Source organism: Numenius arquata, chromosome 2, assembly GCF_964106895.1.
Source record: "Numenius arquata chromosome 2, bNumArq3.hap1.1, whole genome shotgun sequence".
Taxonomy (NCBI): domain Eukaryota; kingdom Metazoa; phylum Chordata; class Aves; order Charadriiformes; family Scolopacidae; genus Numenius; species Numenius arquata.
The window spans coordinates 71,199,727-71,222,624 of record NC_133577.1 but is presented as its reverse complement, the minus strand read 5'-3'; the positions used below and the strand labels follow the sequence as shown (position 1 = coordinate 71,222,624).

Below are 22,898 nucleotides of genomic sequence, written 5' to 3'. Positions count from 1 at the left end.
TTTATCCATGTAAAGGGTTTAGTAAATTGATGAGTTGAAATCTGATATAATTTGAAATAACAACTTACAGTTCCTTACACTTTAAGAAAGCTATGAATAAAAAGCAATAAAAGAACAATACACAATGCACTAAGAAATACGGTCTTTTCTTAATATGGCCTTGAAAATAACAGGCTGTCACTTTTTTGTGGTTGGTACACATTTTCCTGTATTTCTGATCTTCACTTGAAGGAATGTGTACCCCTTGCAGGATACCTAATCAGCAAGACGTTAAGTCTCGCATTTACTCAGTACTAGGTTTGTTCTTTAACATGATTGTAACTATCCACCTCTACAAGATAACCCGAATATTGTGGAAAGCAAATCTGCCAGTGAAAAGCTTTTTTTATTATTTTTATTTGGAAGAACTTATAAAGACAATGTGGACTCTTTAGGTTGTGAAACAGCTGAATTTAATACAGTTTAAAATACGCATTCCAGGAAATATAAACCAATGGCTAGTCTTAAGACATCACCCTCCAGAATACACATTTATTTTATCTCATGGAAAATTAGCAACTGAAAATCATCAATATTTCTGCATAAACTGTGATAAACCGCGGCAAATTTAATTCTCAGAGAACTTGATTGATAGCCAGGTGGTTAATACACTAAATGGAGGCAGTGAATCAGTCCATGAAAGTCCCTTTTGCCTCCACATATGCCTAACATCTGACTTCTCAATTAGTTCCTTTCCAAGACTTTTATTACAGAAGAAAGTTTATAGCAGCAAATATGCCATATCTTCACTACAGAAGCTCTCCAGGATTATCTTTTTTTTCTTCAGTTTTATATATATATAAAATACTCATAGACATATAATTGAAAACCTGAGAACTGCTGGTGCCTCTTCTTGTTCTTCATTCATTCCCAATGACTTCTGGGAGACCCTCCTCATTCCACCATTGTAGGTTAAAACACAGGCTGTAAAAATTCTGCTTTGTATTAACCAAATTGCAGTAAGATTTCTCTTTAGCAGATAGTGCATAAATGTAAATTTATTTTCTATTCCTGCTTCCATTTTAAGGCTCCTATGGTTAGCAGCGCATAAAAGGAAAAAAAAGGGTAGACTTTTACAACATACAGTTCAGTGATGACTAGAAGATATTTTTCAAGCAATATAGTTTCAACTTCTCCTAGGATTTGTATTTGTATACAGTGTCCACCATCAGAAACATGTAGCGTATAGTTTTGCCATCTACTAACTGCAAATTTCTCATCTTGAAGCAAAGATGCCCACTTCTGCTCACCCCTTCCTCCACAGTCCTTGCAACGTAACAGAGCAGGAATTCAGCCGTAGTGTTTTCCATTCTCTTTAGACTTTCCTAACTATTTGTAAAAGGTACTTTCTCAGGTTTAAAACTAATGTTACTAATCAGACTCTAACAAATGAAAGAGCATGGAGATGTCCAAAAGGGAAGAGCTGAGGAGATCAAAAGTCTTTGAATGACTTTTAAGTGCTTCTACAGACTGCTTCTATTACAGTATTTTTAATGTATCAAACAGTACAAAAATTACAAAATACTGCAAAAAGGTAGCAGGAACGTTGCTGTGAGTTTTTAAAACGTTTTAGTGGTTGCTGTTATAGATGTTGCGCAGTTAATGGCATGGGTTCTTTATACACCTTTTTAAATCCCTGTCCCTCTGCAACATTTTCCATAAGTGAAAAAAAAACCAACCTAGAGTATTCATATATGTAAAATATAATTTTCTCCACTATCAGGAGTCTTCATGTATTTCTGTTGATATCCTTAAAGAAACTCTCTAAAAAAAAATAAAACAAAATCAGCTTAAAATAAATTAATTTTACAGTTCTGTAATACAAAGTACAAGGAGATAAAACAATATATATATATATTTAAATGAAATACATACTGTGAGAAATAAAAAAAAAAGGCTTATTTTTCTTAGAGTTTGACAGTTGTTTTTTCTGAATTAATAGTTTGGTTTTCTGTGAGTACCAGCTAGGACAAAAGGAAGATAGAACCTAAACAATCTTTGTCACTGTCAAACACTAACACATATACAGTCTGCAAATTAAAATGTCTGCATTTCTATTTAGTTTAATTCCATCACTTTCTCTTATTATGTTCACAATATTTACATCTAGTTAAACTTTCAATGTTGAACACTTTGGGATCTGTGTTCTGAAGTGGACCTACCAATTCATTTAACTACTCTGAGGACAACAGCATTGTCTGCAAAGGTGTATCTCCAAGGGTAAAAGGGATACCTTTTATCAAGGTATCTTGATAAAACAGATACCATTATAGACATAGACATCAGAGGGTGATGGACTGGCAATAAATACCTCCTCCCCAAAATGGTATATTAAATGATGCATGCATTTATGAATTCTGAAAAATTATTTTTTTTTTTAAAGTGTTTTGTTCTGCAGAATCTAGCCTTTGTTTTTTGTTTTTTGTTTGTTTGTTTGGTTGGTTGGTTTTTTTGTTTTTTTTTTTTTTTGTTGTTGTTGTTTTTGCTTTGTTTTGTTTTTTAAATAAGAAAAAGCCCTACAACCACGGTCCATTCAGTACTATCGGTTAAAAGTAAACAGGTATAGAAATGTTTGCTATCAGTCAGCAAAATATATGTTAAGTCTGAATCCTTAGTTGAAAAATGATTTCTGTATATGCTTATGAAAGTTATATACAGACTATATGTAAGTAGTAACCACTTCCATGCTGAGCAAGCATGTAAGTGAAGAAATCAGTAAATTAATTACAAAGTTTTACATGATCTGATGTCAAACTTTGGTTTTATGCCAGAGGACTTAAGAGGGTTCTCACTATTTTTCCTCCCTCCCCACTTCCATGAATTCTGGACATGATTTCCAGCAATTTATCATAGCAGCAACTGGCTCACATCCATGATCTCAATTATTAGTTCTACAGTTACACAATATTAATCTAATATTCTCTCTTCCTTAAAGTCAGGCTTGGTGCATCACCAGATCCAGCCACCCAAATCAAAAGGTTCTCATGTCACGTCAATACTCTTCAAAAAGTATGTGATATTCTTTGCATTGTGAGGGAACGTTTATCAAATTGTGTAATTTTTTTTTTAAAAGAGGAAACATCTATGGCTGAAATGCATTGGATTATTACTTAAGACCCCTCAAGTAAGAAGGAGAAATGCAGTTTTAGTTGCATCATTTATTTTGGTATTATGTCACCCTTAAGAAGGTCTCCTTCTACAAAACGTTTGGAAAATAAGTAAAAGATATTTACTGAATAATTTTCAAGGCCAGACACCTATTAAACTATTTAACTGATATATAAAACTGATTTTTATGTTTGTTTTAAAAAAACAAGGGGAACAATATTCATTAGGTAGACAGAAATCAGTTCAGTGACTAATAAAATCTGTTTCTGTATAGCTTTGGTATATTTAGCTGAGATAAATAATTGTAATTTTCTATTGCATTTGTTGTTATACAATTCAGAGCACTTCTTGTCACTGCTAAAATATGTAGATACCAACCTGAAAATCTCTAATGAATGTTAAAAAGAAGAAGATAAAACCAAAGGCCACTGTCCATTCACAGATCGCACTCAAAAAATGGTAAGTATAATCCTGATGGAATGAGACATAAAACAAATTTTCAGATAAAACAGCTAAACAAAATAACTGTGGAATGCTATAAAAATAGACATTTCCTTCTGTAAATTCAACAAATATCTTAAGACTTATGATTCATCATCCCAATACCTTGCTGTATAACAGTCAATTCAGATTCAGTTTTTACAGAATGGTAAGTATGTTTATCAAGGTTGTGTATGTTCCATTAAGCAACATTTTGTGCACTAACATAAAAAAAAACATAACCAACATAACCTGAATATCATTTGCACCTGAAAAGTTTAGTTCTTATGTGAAGGATACAAAAGTGCCTGTATTCAAAACTTTTACCCAGAGTTACTGAGTTCAGTAGTACTATCCTTTACAGTAAACTCTCACGATGTTTTAAAATGTCATACCCTTGTATGACAGTTCCTGACAAGACCTTTGTTTTCAAGCAGACCATTATAGAAAACCTATGTAATGTGACACAAACAGCATGTAAAGTGTTTCTTAACATGCCATCAACAAACATGCCATCTGTTTCAGTAAAAACATCTTTCTCATCCTTGCATCTCAAGTGAAAAAAAAAACCTCAAGAGGTAGATATTACTAAGATTATCTAACTTGTGAAGACTTATCTCACAGCTGCCTTCCCACTGTTTGGCTGAAGTACATTTGCCAAGCTTGCTTTTATTAAACTCTTCAAACCGGATACACCCTCTGCATTATTTAACCATACACCCTCTGCATTATTTAACCTGTTTTTTGAATACCTCCACGTGGCAAAGTTTGTCCAAAAAGGAAACTTACCTTTCATAGTTATCATCCTGAGAATACTGAAATCAGTTCAAATACCTGATATTGACTTTAGTATACTTCAGGCTGGCCCCCCAATGTTTATAACAATAGTAAAGATTATTTAATAAAGAATGGCAAAAAAGCTGAGAAAACCAATGTTGTAAAAACCCCTGAAAACGTCAGAATCAAATTGGTCCACGTTTGTTTCACCTGTGAAGTTCATTTTCAAGAAATGTGACTATAAAAGGAAGTAGAACAACACACTTCCAGAATATATATATGTATATTTTTTTATATTTTCTTCTATGGGTAAGTTTCAAATGTTTGGTTAAAATGAAAGCCTAACTCTCTGAAGATTTATCCATCCGTGACGAGTTTTCTTACCCAAGCCACAGACAGTTTTCTAATGAAGAACTAACGGGAAACCAGCATTGCAAAAATCGGTGAGATTTCACAAATTTGTTCATGATAACGTACTGTTTAAAGTCTCTGAAGTGTTTGTAATGCTATACACTTTTAGATATACATAACAGTGTACACCAAACAAAACAATACAGGGTAAGTTGGCTACCTAATGAGATTTCACCTTTTCATCTGGAGTCCAATCAATTTTTGTCATGGAAATTCGTGAAGCAAACACAATCACTGGAAAAAACACAGTGTAAAGGAAACTATAAAAGTTTAGTGCGTAATAGTGAAAATGCCTGCTTATAAAAAAAGACCCCATCTCCCCCTTCTGTAACATAGGCGGTCCTGAATAACCAGAATATCAAATCAAAGTATTAAGAAGGCAAGTAAATGAAGCACATTATTAAAAAATAACTGACCGCAGCAATCAAAACAAATTGCTGCACAAATAAATGTTTCTGCAGGTTCTTCTGAAGTACAGAGGGTAAAAGGAGACACCCCAAAACTTAGATCACATTCGTGATTGAGAACTGTGGGAGCAGTCTTGCACTGTTGGAAGGGGAACCATGTTGGTTTCCATTGGTGTGACTTTCTCTCAGGACTGGGGCCCTCTTTTCAACTAAAGACCAGTAAAACCAATGGGATGACTCTGACTTCAGCAGGCTGTGGGAAAAGCCAGTTAAGTGTGTTGACTGTGTCTCCAGGCGAAGCATCTAGTGAAGACAAGCACGAATAAACATGATCCAAAGCATCTGCTTAGGCTTGAAGGAAATCTTGTATATGCCAAGTGTATTTTATGTGTTTGTGTGTGAGCTTCATTCTAGAAGGAGTGCCCCCCTTTTGCAGATCTTTCCCCACACCCTCCTTCAAATGAAGGAGGCTGGAAAGTTGGTCTAGCTGACTTGCTGATGTCCCTTCCTATCTGAATTATCCTATGATTGTACAAAGAACAATGGGCATTAGATTTAAATATACCACTAAAAGAAGAGATACAGTTTTTTAGAAAGACTCATATTTATGCTATTAATGGTGTCTTGATGTGCTATATGCATTATTATAGCAAAAATATTAGAGAACCCTAAGCAAATATTGTAACCTTATTTTCATCCTTTATCAGTAATGGTTTAACTTAAAATCATGAATGCATAATGGGAAAACCGTGGGATACACCATAAAGGATACTGGGAATGAAAGCTATGCATGATATTACAGATATGGCCATCCTTATGTGACACACAAAGTAAGTGTTCCATTGTGGACAGGACTTGTAAGAGATTATAGACTGAAGTGTAATGTATACAACACCCGAGCCAAATGCCACCAAAGCTCCTATGTCATGGACACTGGGAACAGACAGCTCCTGGAAAGAGAATCAGCACAATGGTTAGTTGCTACTATTTGTACAGCGATAGGAATCAATGAGCCCTTAGAAGAGCGTAGCCACATTATGTTGAGCATGTACAAGCAATGGGAAACAGTCCCTTCTCCCAACAGTCTACATGGGGAAGATGAAAGGAAAAGGAGAAAGAGTAGCTCAGAGAGGTTAACTAACCACATCCAAAGCCACCAGGTCAAAGCCCTTTCCTGTGTTCACATAAAAGTATAGATCAATTTTAGTGCTGTTCAACAGTTGGTCTACTACCAATTAATGTTTCCACGAACAGGAACCGGCATGTGCTTTTCCTAAGAAGTTCCTATACGTGCTTTTTCCCTTTACCCTGTCAAAGATTTTCATCCTTTTGCATTGAAAGTCTAATCTGTGTTTGTGTGGCCATACTCTAATTTTAAACAGTAAAGTTTCGTAGGAGCTGTTCTAAATAGAGACTGCTATAACTCTGCTGTCCACTTTCCAGTGGCCAGCCACAAGGTACCAGGAAATAAGTCAGCAGAAAATTACTTATATATTTTAAAAAAAAAAAAGTGTTAACTAAAATAAGCTCTTGACATGAAAGTCTTACTCTGTCAGTCTTTTGAATTATTCAGCCCTCGCTCTTCCCCACATCATCAGCCACTTTTATTCCAGTTCCGCAACAGGTGAAAGTATGTATAAAATTCCAGTAACAGTATATGTGGCCTATATTTTTGTCACATCCTACCCAGGGAAGATTCTCTCCTTTAAAAAACAAACAAGTAGAATATCCAGTAACAAACCAGCTGAAGATTCCAGAGAAATTATTGTATCCTAAATGTTTCAAAAAATTAGAAATACAAAGTTATGCCACCGTGGGATCCAATGTCAGTCAGATAAATTAGCTTTAAAGCTCCTTTCTGTAACCAGTTTGCTCCTATCAAACTGCCACAGCTTCCCTAAAGATCCCATCATGCTGAACCCCTACAGAACCTGGGAAATGTTGCTACATCTGGTGCAGTAAGCCCCCTACGCTTTCTAGTCAAAGACAGGAAGACCTCTGTTTAATCATCTCTAACACCTAACAGGCAAAACCAGACCTAAAAAGATCTTGGGTTTTGCTTTGCCTTATTCATTAAGGGCTAAGGGATTTTTCCTTCCGTATCCAATTATCTTGTTAAAGCTAACCCTTCACTGTCTTTAGTTTCTGTATTTCAAGCACTGTGTTATTTAAAACAGGGAGTAAACACCTTATTCGTGACCATTACTTATTTTCTCTGGAACTCCTAGTGTTTTCTCTCACCCTTTTTCTCGCTTTTGTTAAGTGTTCAGAGACCGATATCATTAAAACTCCATGCTACTTACCATCTAAAAAAATTCCTTACAACTAAGTATGCTACTTAAAAAGACTCACCACAAGTGGCAATAGATTTGAGTAAATAAAAGCAAACCTTAAATATTTCCAATATAATTTCACACTGAAGCCTTTTTAACAAACTAGATATTTTGCTTTGGGAAAAGAGAAAATGAACTGATATTCAATAGTGTCACTCAGCTCTACTACAGTACAGGTATGGAGTGTGTATTTTCCCCAGCTCACCTGCTGGGGAAGAATAAGTCTTAAGAAATAAACAGGTAGTGCACATGAACGTGAATTTCCTGCTTGACCCACTGATTAGAGGAACTAGACTGAATGTTAAAGAAATAACTTCTAATTCCAGCTTTGCTTTGGTCTCCTGATCTGAAACAATCACCTGACCTCCAGCAAATCTCAGAGCCTCTTCATGTCTTAGTTATTCTACTGGTAAACAGGGTAAGAGTTCCATAGTTGTACCCTATACAGTTAAAAGACTGAAGAGTTGCAAGACACCATTTCTATCTTCCTGGGCAATTAAGCACGCTCAAAAATCTGCCAGATCAGATCCTTAGTTAGTTCAGATCCTTACTGTGGTCTGAACACTTCCTATAAATTGCACCTAGCCTGCAAAGTAAGGTGAAAGCAGAGGAAAGAGAAATTAGGTGAGGAAGGAGTTTATGAACCAGCAATGCGAGACAATAGAGATTAGACAAGAACTAATGTTATAACTGTCAAGGGGACCCTTTGGAAACTTTACGATCAAAGTTTCTGCTTCCCTGACTCTCCCAAATTATTTTGCGTTCCTGATTTGTCTTTTCCTTATTGAAGCTGAGTTTGTTTTCTATTTCAGTCAGGCAACACTGCAGCCCATCAACTAACATTTTTTTATGCCACATATAGGAGCACAGATATTTAAAAGTAGAATAGCATGCTTGGAATAGACTGCAGTTCCTGTAGTGTTTCCAATCCACACACACTACCTGGAGGAAAAACTAAAAAGAGCAAGACATCGCCCTAAGGCAGAGTTTTCTGTCTGAAAACACCATGTCAATTACATGCAAAATTGTACTGGCTGCTGAAGGCCTGACAATCTTTATTTTCAATTTCTCTGTATGTTGTCAGGTCACTATATGAGCACCACAGCATTTGCCAAAATGTTCCTCAAGGTACACCGTCCTTTAAAAGAAATAATACATTTGTTTCCACAGATCTAAAGGCAACATATCAAACTGCCCGGCAATTAAACTTGACTTGATTCTTAGCTGAAGTTTTCAGTGTAATTGTCCTAATATTTTCTTGTGTCATAATCTACACTACTATATGCTTCCTCACAAGAAAATGTGGAGAGAATAATCTGTTTCATTATTTTTCCTCTCTATTGAATTTTCTTCCAGACATTGAGGGATGAACTTCTTTGATTTAGAATGAGATGTCTTATCCTTTCTGGTAAAGTAAGTGATAATTCTACATGTCTCTATCAAAAGACTTAACATGTTGTTATGCCATCTCCTGCAGACTCAAAACAATGGGCTAATATTGTGCTCAATGTTCTAACCTGTCAGATAAATCTAGTTTATTCTGTAGAAAACACTGTTCGTGTGCATGCCATCATTCAGATAACAATACAGGTGCTTTTGCTAGTCTGACTTACTCTTCCCTACCTGACTGTAAGCAAACTAAACTGCAAATAGCAACAGCAAAATTTTCATAGTAAAAATTTTACAACAAAAGCATCTATATTAAGTTGTTTTCTAGTAGAGACGTTACAAGACAAGCACGCGTTACTGACATAACTGTATAAGCAAAAAATCTAGTTTATATGGAGAAAGCAAATCTGTCTTTTTAAAGCTACTAAAAAAAGACAGGAGCAAAAACCACATTATTACTCCATTTGACAAGTATTCACACTGGGATAATGTTAACCACCCTGATCTATTTGACTTTTTAACTGGTAAAACAACTTTAGTTTAAATTATGATATGAAATTTATGGTCATACCTGAAAAGTTGCAACTATGCCCATTCCAATACAGCCCATCAATCCAATACATAATGAAAACATGTTGCACGAAGACCTAACAAAGTGCGATGACTCATTTTGCTTCTCTATTAATAAATATCTGATGTACATTGTAACTACAGCTGAAAAACAAAAAATACATATTTTGTTCAATGATTAGGTATTGCTTACATATTTACATATAGAATAAAATTATAAGCATAATACAATAAATAATACTGCCTTTATGGGATGAAGAAGAAAGGTAGAGAATTTCTGATGTATTACTTTTAGATAGAACTATCTTAACATTATTTTAGCCTTAACATCACACATTAATGCTATCTAGAAAGAACCGCACATCACTTCAAGACAAACACTAATTTAAAATCACATTCTCCTGTAAGTTTTAGGCATAGAGGCATTGGCATTCCACATTAGGAATGGCTGTTTCAGGGAGATGAACCGTAAGATAGAACTGGGAAAATTTATTCTGCCCTGATATTCAGTCTTGTACCAGAACTACATCTCCTTATAATGGATGTCCTGAAGAATTAACACATTTTTGTAGAGTGTAAACAGAAAAAAATATAACTAGCTTTGTATCCAGAAAATATTTTCAGAGCTTTTGGGCCAATTCTAGCTGCTCTTTAGGACAAAAGAGTCCCCAGATCACTACACACAGATTTTATTGCAGCCTATGCGATCCAAATACGCAGTGCACTCCCAACAAACACCTCTACTGAAACAGAAGGTTGTGGTTCATCAGTAAGTATGTGGTTTATATAGTAAGCTGTAGACTGGATTCCACAGTTCAGTAACACAGAACACAGTTTCAGTCTATCTACAGCTGGAAAAATAAATCAGGTAACGTCATCCAGGCACTATGAGGTTACATGAAAGAGAACAAGATAGTGTCACTGAATGAGGCTCTTAGAAATGGTAAGACAAGTGATTTTTACTTTGCATGAAGGCCATCATGGGCTACATGTATAAAGAGGTACAAAGTTCTTGATCCTCCATTCCCTAGAAATGAATAGAAAATGCCAAACTTCCTCATTCCAGCCCGGTAGACATTTAGTGGAGTAGGCATCTTGCAGAGGAAACCAGGTGTTGTTTCAACACTGTTCTTCACTTTGCCGCAGCATCCTAGAACCTAATGTCTCCCTATATCAAAGATACTGCTTTTACTAAGTAATTATGCCATCTTTCTTCCACTTTTTATTTCCAGTGGCGTTGACTACTTTGTACTGATGAGGTGCCCTTAAGAGACAGAAGTGCGTCTAAGCCTGCACTTACTGACCCTAAGGACCTGGCCCTCTAGATATCGCTTCCATCTGTCTGATACTATGTTTTGACTGTGAAATACTTTATCTGCAGAATTTTGTATGGACTGTAATGTAGCTTTTGCTAGTTTTCATTTCTTTGCTGTGTTCAAATTGAGTACCTTATACATACCTAAAAGTGCTGAAATATTAATCATAAAACCAAAGACACCACTCTCTGGAGGTTTAGTTCCAGTGTCACTAAAATAGGAAGAGACAGAAGAAATTAAAAGTTAATTGAGATCTGTGAGACATAAATGAGACATACACATGAAACCCCAAGAGAAATGTAACTTGTGTGAACTGCTGCTATGTGCGTAAGATTTAAATATATAAATTGGAATGTCACCGGCTGCACTATTAAGCTCCATTTGTAGTACTGAATCTTTCTTTTTAGAAAGACATCATATTTTTAGAGCATACTATTTGAACTGTATTTCTTCCTTTTCTGTAAGCAATATGCAGAGATGTGACAGAGTGATACTTTGCTCACGAATTATATAAATTATTACATAAATGACATTTTAGAACTTACATTTCTTTTACCTGCTAACCTGACACTGTGATAGAGTAAAACGTATCTAAAGGCACTCGGTAACCTACGATGCGAGAGAACTTGGCTTTATTTCCTGATTTGTTTGAAAGGACTTTACCCCAGGAGAGCAATTGTGTTCCAATGCCTGGGAGCGTTCCTAGGCACTGTTTAATTTACCAATGTAGATACAGCTTAAGAGTACTCTAGGCCCAAGGTGTTGTAAGTCTTCTGCTGAAGCAATTCACCCTCATAGGGGATAATTAGAAGTTCACTGGGACAGACAGGCAGAGCATGAGTGTGAAAATACCTACAGAACTTCTACACATACATACATGCATACATACATATGAAAAACATCTTACATACAAAATATATGTTATGTACAAAATGGAATACCTTCATCATAGAATCCTTTCCCCTCTTTTCCTGACATACATGCAAACAGCCACCCAAACACCCACACCAGAGAATGACCTTTCCTCACAGGAAGGACATGCTCCTGGGAGTATGTGGGTTCAAGTCCCCTCAAGCAGAACTCTTTTATACATGGTGAGCGTTCTAGTGTTCTGTTGAAATAAGAATATTGCGATGCCATCACCTCTTTACACTATTTTTTTTCTTGTCTAATGTACAACCAGTTGAGGATATCTATTTGATCAGGCTCCGTTGGTAAAGACAATGGGAAACGTAGCTCATAAATCTTTACACAGTTTGGTTATTATCACCAGTACCAAGAGGCATGATTGTGTGTCTAAGCAGAAGCACCCAAGGAACTCCACTGTCAGAAATGTAAACATGTAAGGGTTTTAGCTTATGCCAAAGTTCAGTGGAAACTGAGCAAAGATTCTGAAAACGAAACTTTCTCTTAGGTGTATGATGGGACAAGTAGGTACTACCTAGAGATTCTTCTTACATGATTCAAGAAGATGAATAATCTTCATTCCAACAGTGAGGCTGGACAAGTTTCCAGTGCTGAACTTCTGAACCTACCACCTAGAGCAGCCAAAATGACAGGTGCTCAGCCTGAACGCCCGTGCTTGTAAGACTCAAAAGAGAAAGCTCTCTGTATGAAAGCAATCATTCCTAAAGAAAGATTTTGACAATTTTGTTAACTTGAAACCAGAAGAGTATGACCACATCAAAAGTTTTGATTTTTTAGAAATTATATTCTCTCACAGTCCTCTTCCAGGTTACAGAAGCATTTGTGTAATAATAGACTCACAGAATCATAGAATGGTTAGAGGTGGAAGGGACCTTAAAGATCATGTAATTCCAACCCCCCTGCCATGGGCAGGGACACCTCCCACTAGAGCAGGTTGCTCAAAGCCCCATCCAGCCTGGTCTTGAACACTTCCAGGGATGGGGCACCCACAACTTCTCTGGGCAACCTGTTCCAGCGCTTCACCACCCTCACAGTAAAGAATGTCTTCCTAATACCTAATCTAAATCTACCCTCTTTCAGTTTAAAACTGTTACCCCTCATCCTATTACTCCACTTCCTGATAAAGAGTCCCTCCCCATCTCTCCTGTAGGCCCCCTTCAGGTACTGAAAGGCTGCTATAAGGTCTGCCTGGAGCCTTCTCTTCTCCAGGTTGAACAACCCCAACTCTCTCAGCCTGTCTTCACAGGAGAGGTGCTCCAGCCCTCTGATAACCTTCGTGGCCCTCCTCTGCTGGACCTGTTCCAACAAGTCCATGTCCTTCCTGTGCTGAGGACTCCAGAGCTAGACGCGGTACTCCAGGTGGGGTCTCACCAGAGTGGAGTAGAGGGGCAGAATCACCTCTCTTGACCGGCTGGCCACACTTCTTTTGATGCAGCCCAGGATGCGGTTGGCTTTCTGGGCTGCCAGCGCGCACTGCTGGTTCATGTTCTTGTCCACCAACACCCCCAAGTCCTTCTCCTTAGGGCTGCTCTCAATCCACTCTCTGCCCAACCTCTATTTGTGCTTGGGATTGCCGTGAACCAGGTGCAGGACCTTGCACTTGCCCTGGTTGAACTTCATGAGGTTGGCACAGGCCCACCTCTCAAGCTTGTCCCTTCCTTCCAGTGTGTTGACCACATCACACAGCTTGGTGTCATCAGCAAGCTTGCTGAGAATGCAATCAATCCCACTGTCCATGTCTCCAACAAAGATGTTAAATAGCACTGGTCCCAGTACTGACCCCTGAGGAATGCCTCCCTCGTCACTGCTTTCCACTTGGACATTGAGCCGTTAACCGCAATCCTTTGAGTGCGGCCATCTAGCCAGTTCCTTGTCCACTGAGTGGTCTATCCATCAAAACCATGCCTTTCCAATTTAGAGACCAGGATGTCATGCAAGACAGTGTCAAATGCTTTGCATAAGTCCAGGTAGATGACATCTGTTTCTCTCCCCTTATCTACCAATGCTGTAGCACCATTGTAGAATGCCACCAAATTCATCAGGCATGACTGGCCCCTCGTGAAGCCATGTTGGCTGTCACCAATCACCTCCTTATTTTCCATGTGCCTTAGCAGAGATTCCGGGAGGATCTGCTCCATGATCTTGCCAGGCACAGAGGTGAGACTGACCAGCCTGTAGTTTCCTGGGTCTTCCTTTTTACCCTTTTTGAAGATGGGGGTTATGTTTCCCCTTTTCCAGGCAGCGGGAACTTCACCAGATTGCCATGATTTTTCAAATATAATGGAAAGCAGCTTAGCAACTTCAGTCACTAGCTCCCTCAGGACCTCTGGATGGATTTCATCAGGTCCCATGGATTTATGTACCTTCAGGTTCCTTAGATGGTCTAGAACCTGATCTTCTCCTGCAGGAGGCAGTTCTTCATTCGGTTTTTGCCTTCAGTTTCTAAGATGATTTATCAAGAACAGGAGGAAAGGAGAATCCTTTTCTATGAAAAGCTTATGCAAACATTAGAGAAAAATCTTGTATTTCTTCTGACTAAATTGGTTCCAAATTCTCAGACAACAAAAGCTTAGACCAGGCTTTTAGACAAGTTTTTACAACTTCTCGGGCATTAAGAACCCCTATTCATCTGTATTTTCTTGTCATAATGCTTTCCGAAGACTTGTTCCAGCTTGTACTCTGTATTAGTCTTGTTTCTCTTTGATAGTGGAATTGATGAAAACAGTACAGTAACTCTCATTTTTTTGTTTGACACTTCTGAAAATCATCTTAATCCATGCTTCAGCTAGCCCATTTTTTAATCTTGAACCACACATCTTTTCCTTATGTTCCTGGAGTGTTTTCATAAATATGACAAAGAACTCCATTTAAAAAGTGGTCCACTTGTGACAAATCAGAAGCTGCTCTATGCTAAGTAAGAACTGTGATCACTTCAAAGCTTTTGAAGGACTTCAGGTGAGAAGAGAGTGGAATCGGCACATGCAAGAAAGCCATTTGAAGTTTTTGGAACACTTCACATCGTAAGAGCAATGCAAATAACCTGAAATTGCACTGAACTCCATTCGTTTTTTAATTAAAGCTTTTCTCAAGCTAAAGTTTTATGGGTGAATTTTGCTATTGTTTATATTGTTTATTTTTAAACTCAATAATCTTAGATGTATGCTTTCAAGAAGCTCATACCAAGAATATTGTATCATATCTACAATGTATTTACAAAGTACTGCACTGAACTTTTAAGGACACAATCTTTTTAATCCCATATTTTCCACTAAAAAATCCCTGAAGCTAAATTAAGATTTAGGTATATTTTTGTTTTACTTCTGGTCTGCTGCTTTGGCAAAAAGGAAAAAAATATATATTCTGTGACAGTTACTTCCTTTTCATGAAAAAGTAAAGAGAAAGTGGCACTTATGAAACAAAATCATGTGCTCAATTATTTGCAACGGTGCATAGGTAAGCACAACCACCATGGAAAAGATGAGGAACCTGGTATGAAAATGACAGCATTTGTGTCACCGTCTCATGTAGTAGAATTCTACAGTGTGACAGTCTTCTGAAGTGGGGAAAGACAAGAAGGTAGGCAGGGAATAAATATTTTAGGGCCAAAAGACTCATAATCATCAAATTTTCTCCATAGTCATCATAAACTACTTCTCTCCAAACTGAAGTCTCAAATTTTTAAAGTAGGAAGATTATATTTTACCTACAGGATTCTGATTGCTCCAGAGGTACTAAATGACAGCAAATACCTTAAGGGAAATGTCTTTTATTTTTTCACTGAGAATTCAAACCACCAGTCAGCCACCCCAGCACATCCGAATTAGTTTGGATTTTGAGCAGTATGAGCAAAAGAACTAATTTGGAAACAACCTAATCATCTTTTAGGCTTCAGCTGCTAGAAAATACAAAATCATATTCATCTACCCACAAATGTATTTATATGGTTTACTTGGTGAGACATCAGCACAGGTTCAATGAAAAAAAATTATATGTGGTCTTTCTCTCACTGTGACAGCTGTTACACGGTAAACAAATAAAACTAATAAGTTACCTCAAGGCATACACAGAGTACTTGAGGAATGCAAAGAAGAATTACAGAAATGCTGAACTAAAATTTGTCAATATTCTTCTTCGTGTAACCGGAATTTCCCCCCGCAATCTCTATTTAATTTTTATAGTTCATTTAAAGATATTGCACAACTGAAATGTTGCAACATTCTTCCTCTTTCTTTTTTATCACTCTAAATTTCACTAAATCACATTCTTAATCCCATGATTCAGCTTCTTAGGCTAAAGCAATGACCTACAAAATAAGAATATGAACTATGGTATGACTATTGGCCTGACTACTTAGAAGTAGTCATCATGTTACTCCCAAGTGCACCTTCTACAAAGAACATATGCTTAGACCATACACCTTTAGAATTATTACAGATTGTTCACCAACAGTCATGTATATCCTTAGTCCAAATGTTGTGCTAAGAATGTAAAATAAAAATGACATCTGTCTTTTAAAAAACTTTACTAGCAAATGCAGAGGGTCTGAAATGCGAGTGAGTTTTTTTTTAATCACTGACACAGCTTCATATGTCTTGGATTTTTTTAGGGTATGTGGACGTTTATTGGGATTCCTTAGTTAAAGCATAAGAAAGATTTTTCAGTGAGATGTTTATGTAGATTGATACAACTAGGACATTCATCAGAGTTATGCAGATGTGACTTGTAGGTTTGGTCTACCTCTTTAAAAAGAATGACACTTACAATTGAGATATCTGGGCTGTTAAAAACTTGACTGCAAACACAGCTATACGGAAAAAAAATAATCCTGTTCTCTCATATGTTTTATTCAAGGACATGGCTTCAACATAAGCAACATCATTTGTCAAATTTCTTACTACAGGACCTCAAAATCCTTCTGAGCACAAACCATGTACTGAGTGTGGGCCCAGTTATATTAAATGGTTTCTCTTTTTTGGTTAATAATGGATAAATTGCACTGGTTACAAGCACTTTTATGTCAGTAAAACTGTGTATGTAATCATGGAAGAGCATGAGTATAACCACAATTGTTAAGGGAGTAGGGTATTTGTGCATGTACAAGAACAAGGCTTTCCAAGAGCCGAGTTCTGATTTGGGCAGATAAAATTAACTTTGGCTAAGATAAGCATGAAGCCCAGCTTCCTTTGGCTCAGTCTGAATGAGGCTCAACTTTCTTGTGGGTTGTGGTGTCATTTGCACCATCTCACTTGCTTATGATGACAGACCCTAATTTTCAATCAAATTTATGTGTATGTACAAATCAGATTAGCAGTCCGCTGAAATTATGCATGTCCATAAAGTCCTTCAAGGAATTAGGTCCAGATGTATCTTTAAACACGTATTTGAAAAACTTTTTTAGATCCTTTATATATCAGAGACCACTCCGGGATTTCCAGTTTAACTTTAATCTATTAAGCTAGACAGTAGTAATTTCACAGTTCAGATTTAAATATTAGCATAATATATAAATAATGATTTATACAGAACTTTGCTTAAATGACTAAGGTTATAGAAGAGAGATGCCAGTCATCTCTCGGAGAGCCTTTTACACCAATTGCTCCTATGCTGAAACTTTAAAAGCGCATTTTTGTGGGTGTGTGCATACAAAACCTATTGTATGTCCTGTCACCATCTGGTGCACTTTGGCCCAGTTCTGGAGTTATGGAATCAAAACATTTCCAACACTTACTCCTTTTTGTTTTGGTTTTTTTGTTTTTTGTTTTTTTTTTTTTTGGTTGGGATCAGGCCTGCAGCACACCTTGGCTCCAGCTGAGAACAGTTTCAGGTCCTTTCTACGACGTCCATTCGCGTTGGGGTCCTGTGGCTCTCAGCGAGGCCAGGGTGCTAGAGGTGCGACGGGTGGCGGGAGGGACCCGCTCTGCCAGCCCTCATGGGGAGGCCCTGCCACCAGTGCCTCTCCTCCCCCGGGGAGCCCCACATCCGCGCCGGGGGCCCGGCGCCGGCCGCGGGGGGGAAGGAGCCGGGAAATCAGCGGCGAGGGACCCCCTCAGCCACCTCCCGGCTAACGCCGCCTCACAGCCGGGCGTCACCCCCCGCGCCCCTCCGGCACTTCAGCCGCCCCCACCGCCCTCCCGTCCTCACCTGATGTAGGGGACGAGGGGCTCGACGTGGCCCGCCAGCACGGCGATCACATAGGAGATGATGAAGGAGGCCGAGGACCAGCTGACCAGCAAAGCGGGGACGAAAGCCACGCCGGGCATGCAGCACAGCATCGCCGGTGGCTGCCTTATCCCGGGCATCAGCGGCTGGGTCGGCAGTGCCCGGCCGGGCTCTGTGGCGGCGCCCTGAAGTCACGGAGCGTGACCGAGGGCTTGCGGGACGCCCACCCACACCGCGGCCCGTTCCCGCCCGCCTTCCTCCGCCAGGCAGCGGCGCTGCCACCTCCAGTCCAGCAGCCCCGGGGACGCCCCGCCACCCGCGGCCGTCCCTTCGCTTTCGGTTCTCCTCAGCGCTCATCCCCTGGGAGGCAGCGCCCGGCGCCCGCCCCGCCCGCCGCCCTTAACGGCCTCCAACGGCCAACGTTGGGGAGCGAGGGGGTCGGCCGGGGGAGGCGCTCCCGGTCGCCTTTCACCTGTGGCGGCACCTCGAAAGGGCTTCGGAGAGTTTCTTATCGATGCCGAAAAGTCTCCCCACGGCCCCGGCCCCAGCCCCGGGCGGGCTCGGTCGCTGCCTCACACGCCATGGTCGGGGGCTCGTAGGCGGGCTGCGCTGCTCGGCAGGGTCGGGAGGGGGGCTGTCCCGGCGGTTTGTGCGTTCAGAGTTATCTCTGAAAGGGAAGGGGCTAAAAAATGCAGTGTTTGGGTTTATGGCTGTGGGCTTCCCAGCTTGCCCTCGCTGCCAGGCCGGCTGAGCTGGCAAGAAGGCGGCGGGGGTCACGGCAGGGCGGCGAGGCCGGTGGGCTGGGGCAGAGCCGGTCCCAGCGGGGATTCAGTTTTTCACACGCTGTGAAGGAAACCATAGCTCAATGCAAAATCACGCCGTGTTCCTCATTCTCGCTTTGGTTTAACCTGAAGCCGTGGACAATCTGTCAAGGTTGTTTCTATTTCCTTCAACTGTTCATATTTATCTGCCTTCTAAATTGACATCCAAATGCATGGTCACCGTTCTGAAACACAAATACCTGCATAATCCGCCTTGAAAATTTATTGTGAGTCTTGTGATACCTTCATTACACATTCCTTGTGGTGGAAGCATAGTAAATTTGGAGGTGAGTAATTTGCATGCCTTTAAAGATACTAGGAAGCAAGACACAAATTTAATAAAAGGACTTGGAAGAGTGTAAATTGGTGTAAGTACAGAAAAATAATTATACAAATTATTGTACCACTAAGACTGGAAGTACTCTACACCCTATGCCTTTTGGCAGTAGCATATTACATTCTTAATGCGTAACGAGCCTAGTAAGTCACTGATACTTCATGATTACACTTGAGCACTTTTACCAAAAAAAAAAGCCCGTCCTTTTTCATATTGGCTAATACTTCTGTACTACTCTGAAAGAGAGCTATTAGGTAATCTGTCTTCAGTAATTTTGAGTGGCAGAAATTTCTGCCTGAAAGAACAGGTTTATTTCTTTTTAAGTTAATAATAAGCAAAAAATAATGGAATGAAATTAATACTTGAGCTATCTTAATATATGCTGATTTAAAACTTTTTGGTTAATTACCCGTCAATATCAGGTATCTTTTTTCCTTCCCTTGAAACAGAAAATTAAAATAAATACTATACAGGCACTATATCTAGTCTCTTCAGTAAATAAATGGGCTGCAGAAATGTATTGATGAGCACTGTATTTAGAGAAGTAGAATTTGACAAATTGTTTCTGTCAGTAATGTAGCATTCCATTTTTGTTCCTTCTGGAAAGAGGATAGGATTCGCTTTATTTTACTGCATCCATGTTTAAGTCACATTGTTGGAAAAATGTTTCATCCACTGTTCTGCAAAATCTCATTATACTAACTATAGTTTTTTAAGTAGTAAATAACTCACTCTTAAGTGAGAGTTGAGTACTTTTCACATGACTTTTTGCAGTGCCTGGACATTGTTTGGAGGGAAAGAAAAAGGCACGTCTTTGGCTCAAGCAGGTGGTAACTTACTGTTTGGCGATCACTAGCAAGGGCTCTTTGTTGCTATGTAAACATTTCTTACAGCTCATGTGATGTTCGTTCCACTTTTATTGTAGGAGGTAATCAGTAACAACATATAATTTGAGCAATGATCTTTAATTTGTTTTTGTCAGCAGCATTAGCACGTTTTTCTTCAAAAGATCGTTAGGAGCTGCAAGGAGTAACAAATACAGGTTACTGACCGACTTGAGGGGAATCATTTTATTTATTGGACTTGAGAACATTAGTGTGATATTTCAAAGAAGGTCTATGTTTTTTGATATATTGTGCTTTGGATACATTCTATTAAAACATTGGCAGTATAAAAATATAAAAGAGCTATGGATTTTAATGTAGCTTCACTGGATTTCTGTAGATGAAAAATTAGATATTAGCTGGCAATGTGCACTCGCAGCCCAGAAAGCCAACTGCATCCTGGGCTGCATCAAAAGAAGCATAACCAGCAGATTGAGGGAGGTGATTCTCCCCCTCTACTCCACTCTGGTGAGACCCCCACCTGGAGTACTACATCCAGCTTTGGAGCCCTCAGCACAAGAAGGATATGGGCCTGTTGGAGCGGGTCCAGAGGAGGGTCACGAAGATGATCAGAAGGCTGGAGCACCTCTCCTATGGAGACAGGTTGAGAGAGTTGGGGTTGTTCAGCCTGGAGAAGAGAAGGCTCTGGGGACACCTTGTAGTGGCCTTCCAGTGCTTAAAGGGGGCCTACAGGAAAGCTGGAGAGGGACTTTTTACAAGGGCATGTAGTGATAGGATGAGGGGTAACGGCTTCTAACTGGAAGAGGGTAGATTTAGATTAGATATTAGGAAGAAATTCTTTACTGTGAGGGGGGTGAGGCACTGGAACAAGTTGCTCAGAGAAGTTGTAGACGCCCCATCCCCGAAAGTGTTCCCAGCTCAGGCTGGATGGAGTTTTGAACAACCTGATCTAGTGAAAGATGTCCCTATCCATGGCAGGGGGGTCGAACTAGAAGATCTTTAAAGGTCCTTTCCAACTCAAACCATTCTATGATTCTGTGACTTAACAAAGTGATCGGACTACTTCCTGTACGTTTAAAATATTGATATAAATTTATGCTTGTTAGTGAATATCATATTAGAATGATTAGAAAAATAGATATGTGAAGATATGCAAATAATAACATGTCAGTCATTTGAAAACGTATGAAGGTAATGGAAATTGTAATGGAAGAGACCTAACATAGACTATGCTGGTGGTACTTGTATCCCCACTTTTTTCCTATTTTTTTCACAATCTGTTTACCATGGATTTTCTATTTGTTATATTTGACTATTTTCTTTATCACATTACATTCTGAGGAAAGTCAGGTCATTTCATTTAACGAAGGTGCATAAAGAGATCTGTGCAAAGTGTCATGTAGGAAGTTTATTGTTTTGTTAATGTCACCTACATAGCACTCTTCAGTTTTTAAGATACTGTGTCCTAGAATAAATTTTACCTTGACACCTCCAATTTCAGAATGGTTATATACTGATTTTTAAACCCATCCCTTTCCCATCCTGCTCCTCTTACTGCCAACTACTGTATTTTGATCCCCCCGAAATGTATTCATTACTCAAATGCGCTCCTGCTGCCTCGTGGGTGCCTGCTCCATGGGCTTTTTCAACTGCTGGTGAAAAGTTTATTTGTTTGTCATGGACAGGCATTCTCTTTCTAACAGAAAACACAGGTAGCTAAAAAAAATTTTGGGGCAAGGGCTGGTTTGAAGGCTCAGGCATTGAAGCAATAGTGGGGCAATCACATTTTCTAGACACATAAGCATCTTACTTTGAGCATTGATAGAAAATTGAATGGTACCTTCTAAATCTAGACAGATTACTTGCACACTTCGCTTCTCTGGTATTTGTATCTGTCACACCTAGACCATTCTCGTATTTAAACAGTGGAGGCTGGGGAGTTCTGAACTGGCTTGTAAATAGTCCTGGTTTCCTCTGAGAGAAGCTGACAGGTACCACAATGGTTTATTTATCTTGTAACAGCATGGTCCTAATGCTGGTTTGCTTCAGTTGTTCCTCTGTTATACTTCATGTACTTAAACTGCTCGCTGCCTGAGAAGTCCATAAGCACAGCTTTGCTGTGCTCTTGCAGACTATTGTTGAGTAAACAGAGTGTTTTGGCAAGAAGTGGACATCAGAGTGATCCGTAGCTGGAAAGATTTAGATTGTAGTTGACAGGTAGGTCAAAGAAGGTAGATGGAAGTTCCAAATATGTTCTATCCACCTATTTTTATATTGCTTATAAGCAGCAACATAAATAAATTGTAAAAAACTGGGTTTACAAGAAAGCTGTTCAAAAATAAGAGTATGGAGAAGCAGCGTAGCTTAAGTTAGGCAGATTTTGAGAGATATACATAAAATAAGGAAGTGCTGGCTGCAGCGTTTAATTCCAAACTGATTTGTTGTGAAGTGATCTGGAACATGAAAGACTTAGAAGACTCCCCCTCCCCAAATATGTTGGTCTTTAATATCTCTGTCTGGTGTTCAGACACATCCTGTGCAGAATAATTAGGGCAGCTCTTATACCCATGATTTGGTAAAAAACTTGCTGGAAGATGGAAGAACAAGTGAGATAAGGACATGACTAATGAAAGTCTAGAACATGAGGATAAGTAGTTCAGTTACCTCTTGAAATCTTGTATTTTGCTACACACAAGCACTAGGAAAAAAATGCAGCCTTAATCCATGAATGGAACACTTTAATTTTTTTTATTAACATCTGCCAATCCTTTAGCAAACTCCACTGCAAAGCCAAGTGATTTTTGTCTTATATCATATGTATTTTTTAAAGATGAGTAAAGGGTACCTCCCAAGCCTGCTTTGGCTGTCATACACAGGCATTCAAAACCCTAAATAAAACTGAAAATAGAATTTTATTCTAGCCTGTTACTTCACTGTTCTCCTAGCACTTTTACTCTTTCTTTAAACATGAAAATGTTT

The 22,898-nt window shown here is 39.0% G+C and overlaps 1 protein-coding gene across 1 annotated transcript; it reads right to left on the bottom strand.

Moving 5' to 3' along the window:
• Nucleotides 1-400: 400 nt before the first annotated feature.
• DRAM1 (DNA damage regulated autophagy modulator 1) lies at nt 401-18,254 on the bottom strand. The gene is made up of 7 exons (XM_074163146.1): nt 17,899-18,254; nt 10,974-11,041; nt 9,516-9,658; nt 5,995-6,172; nt 4,991-5,049; nt 3,526-3,618; nt 401-1,803 (listed from the first exon to the last, which is right to left on the bottom strand). Exons 1-7 carry the CDS (start codon nt 18,054-18,056, stop codon nt 1,759-1,761), a joined length of 744 nt encoding a protein of 247 aa, XP_074019247.1. The 5' UTR covers nt 18,057-18,254; the 3' UTR covers nt 401-1,758.
• Between the last annotated feature and the right edge of the window lie 4,644 nt (nt 18,255-22,898).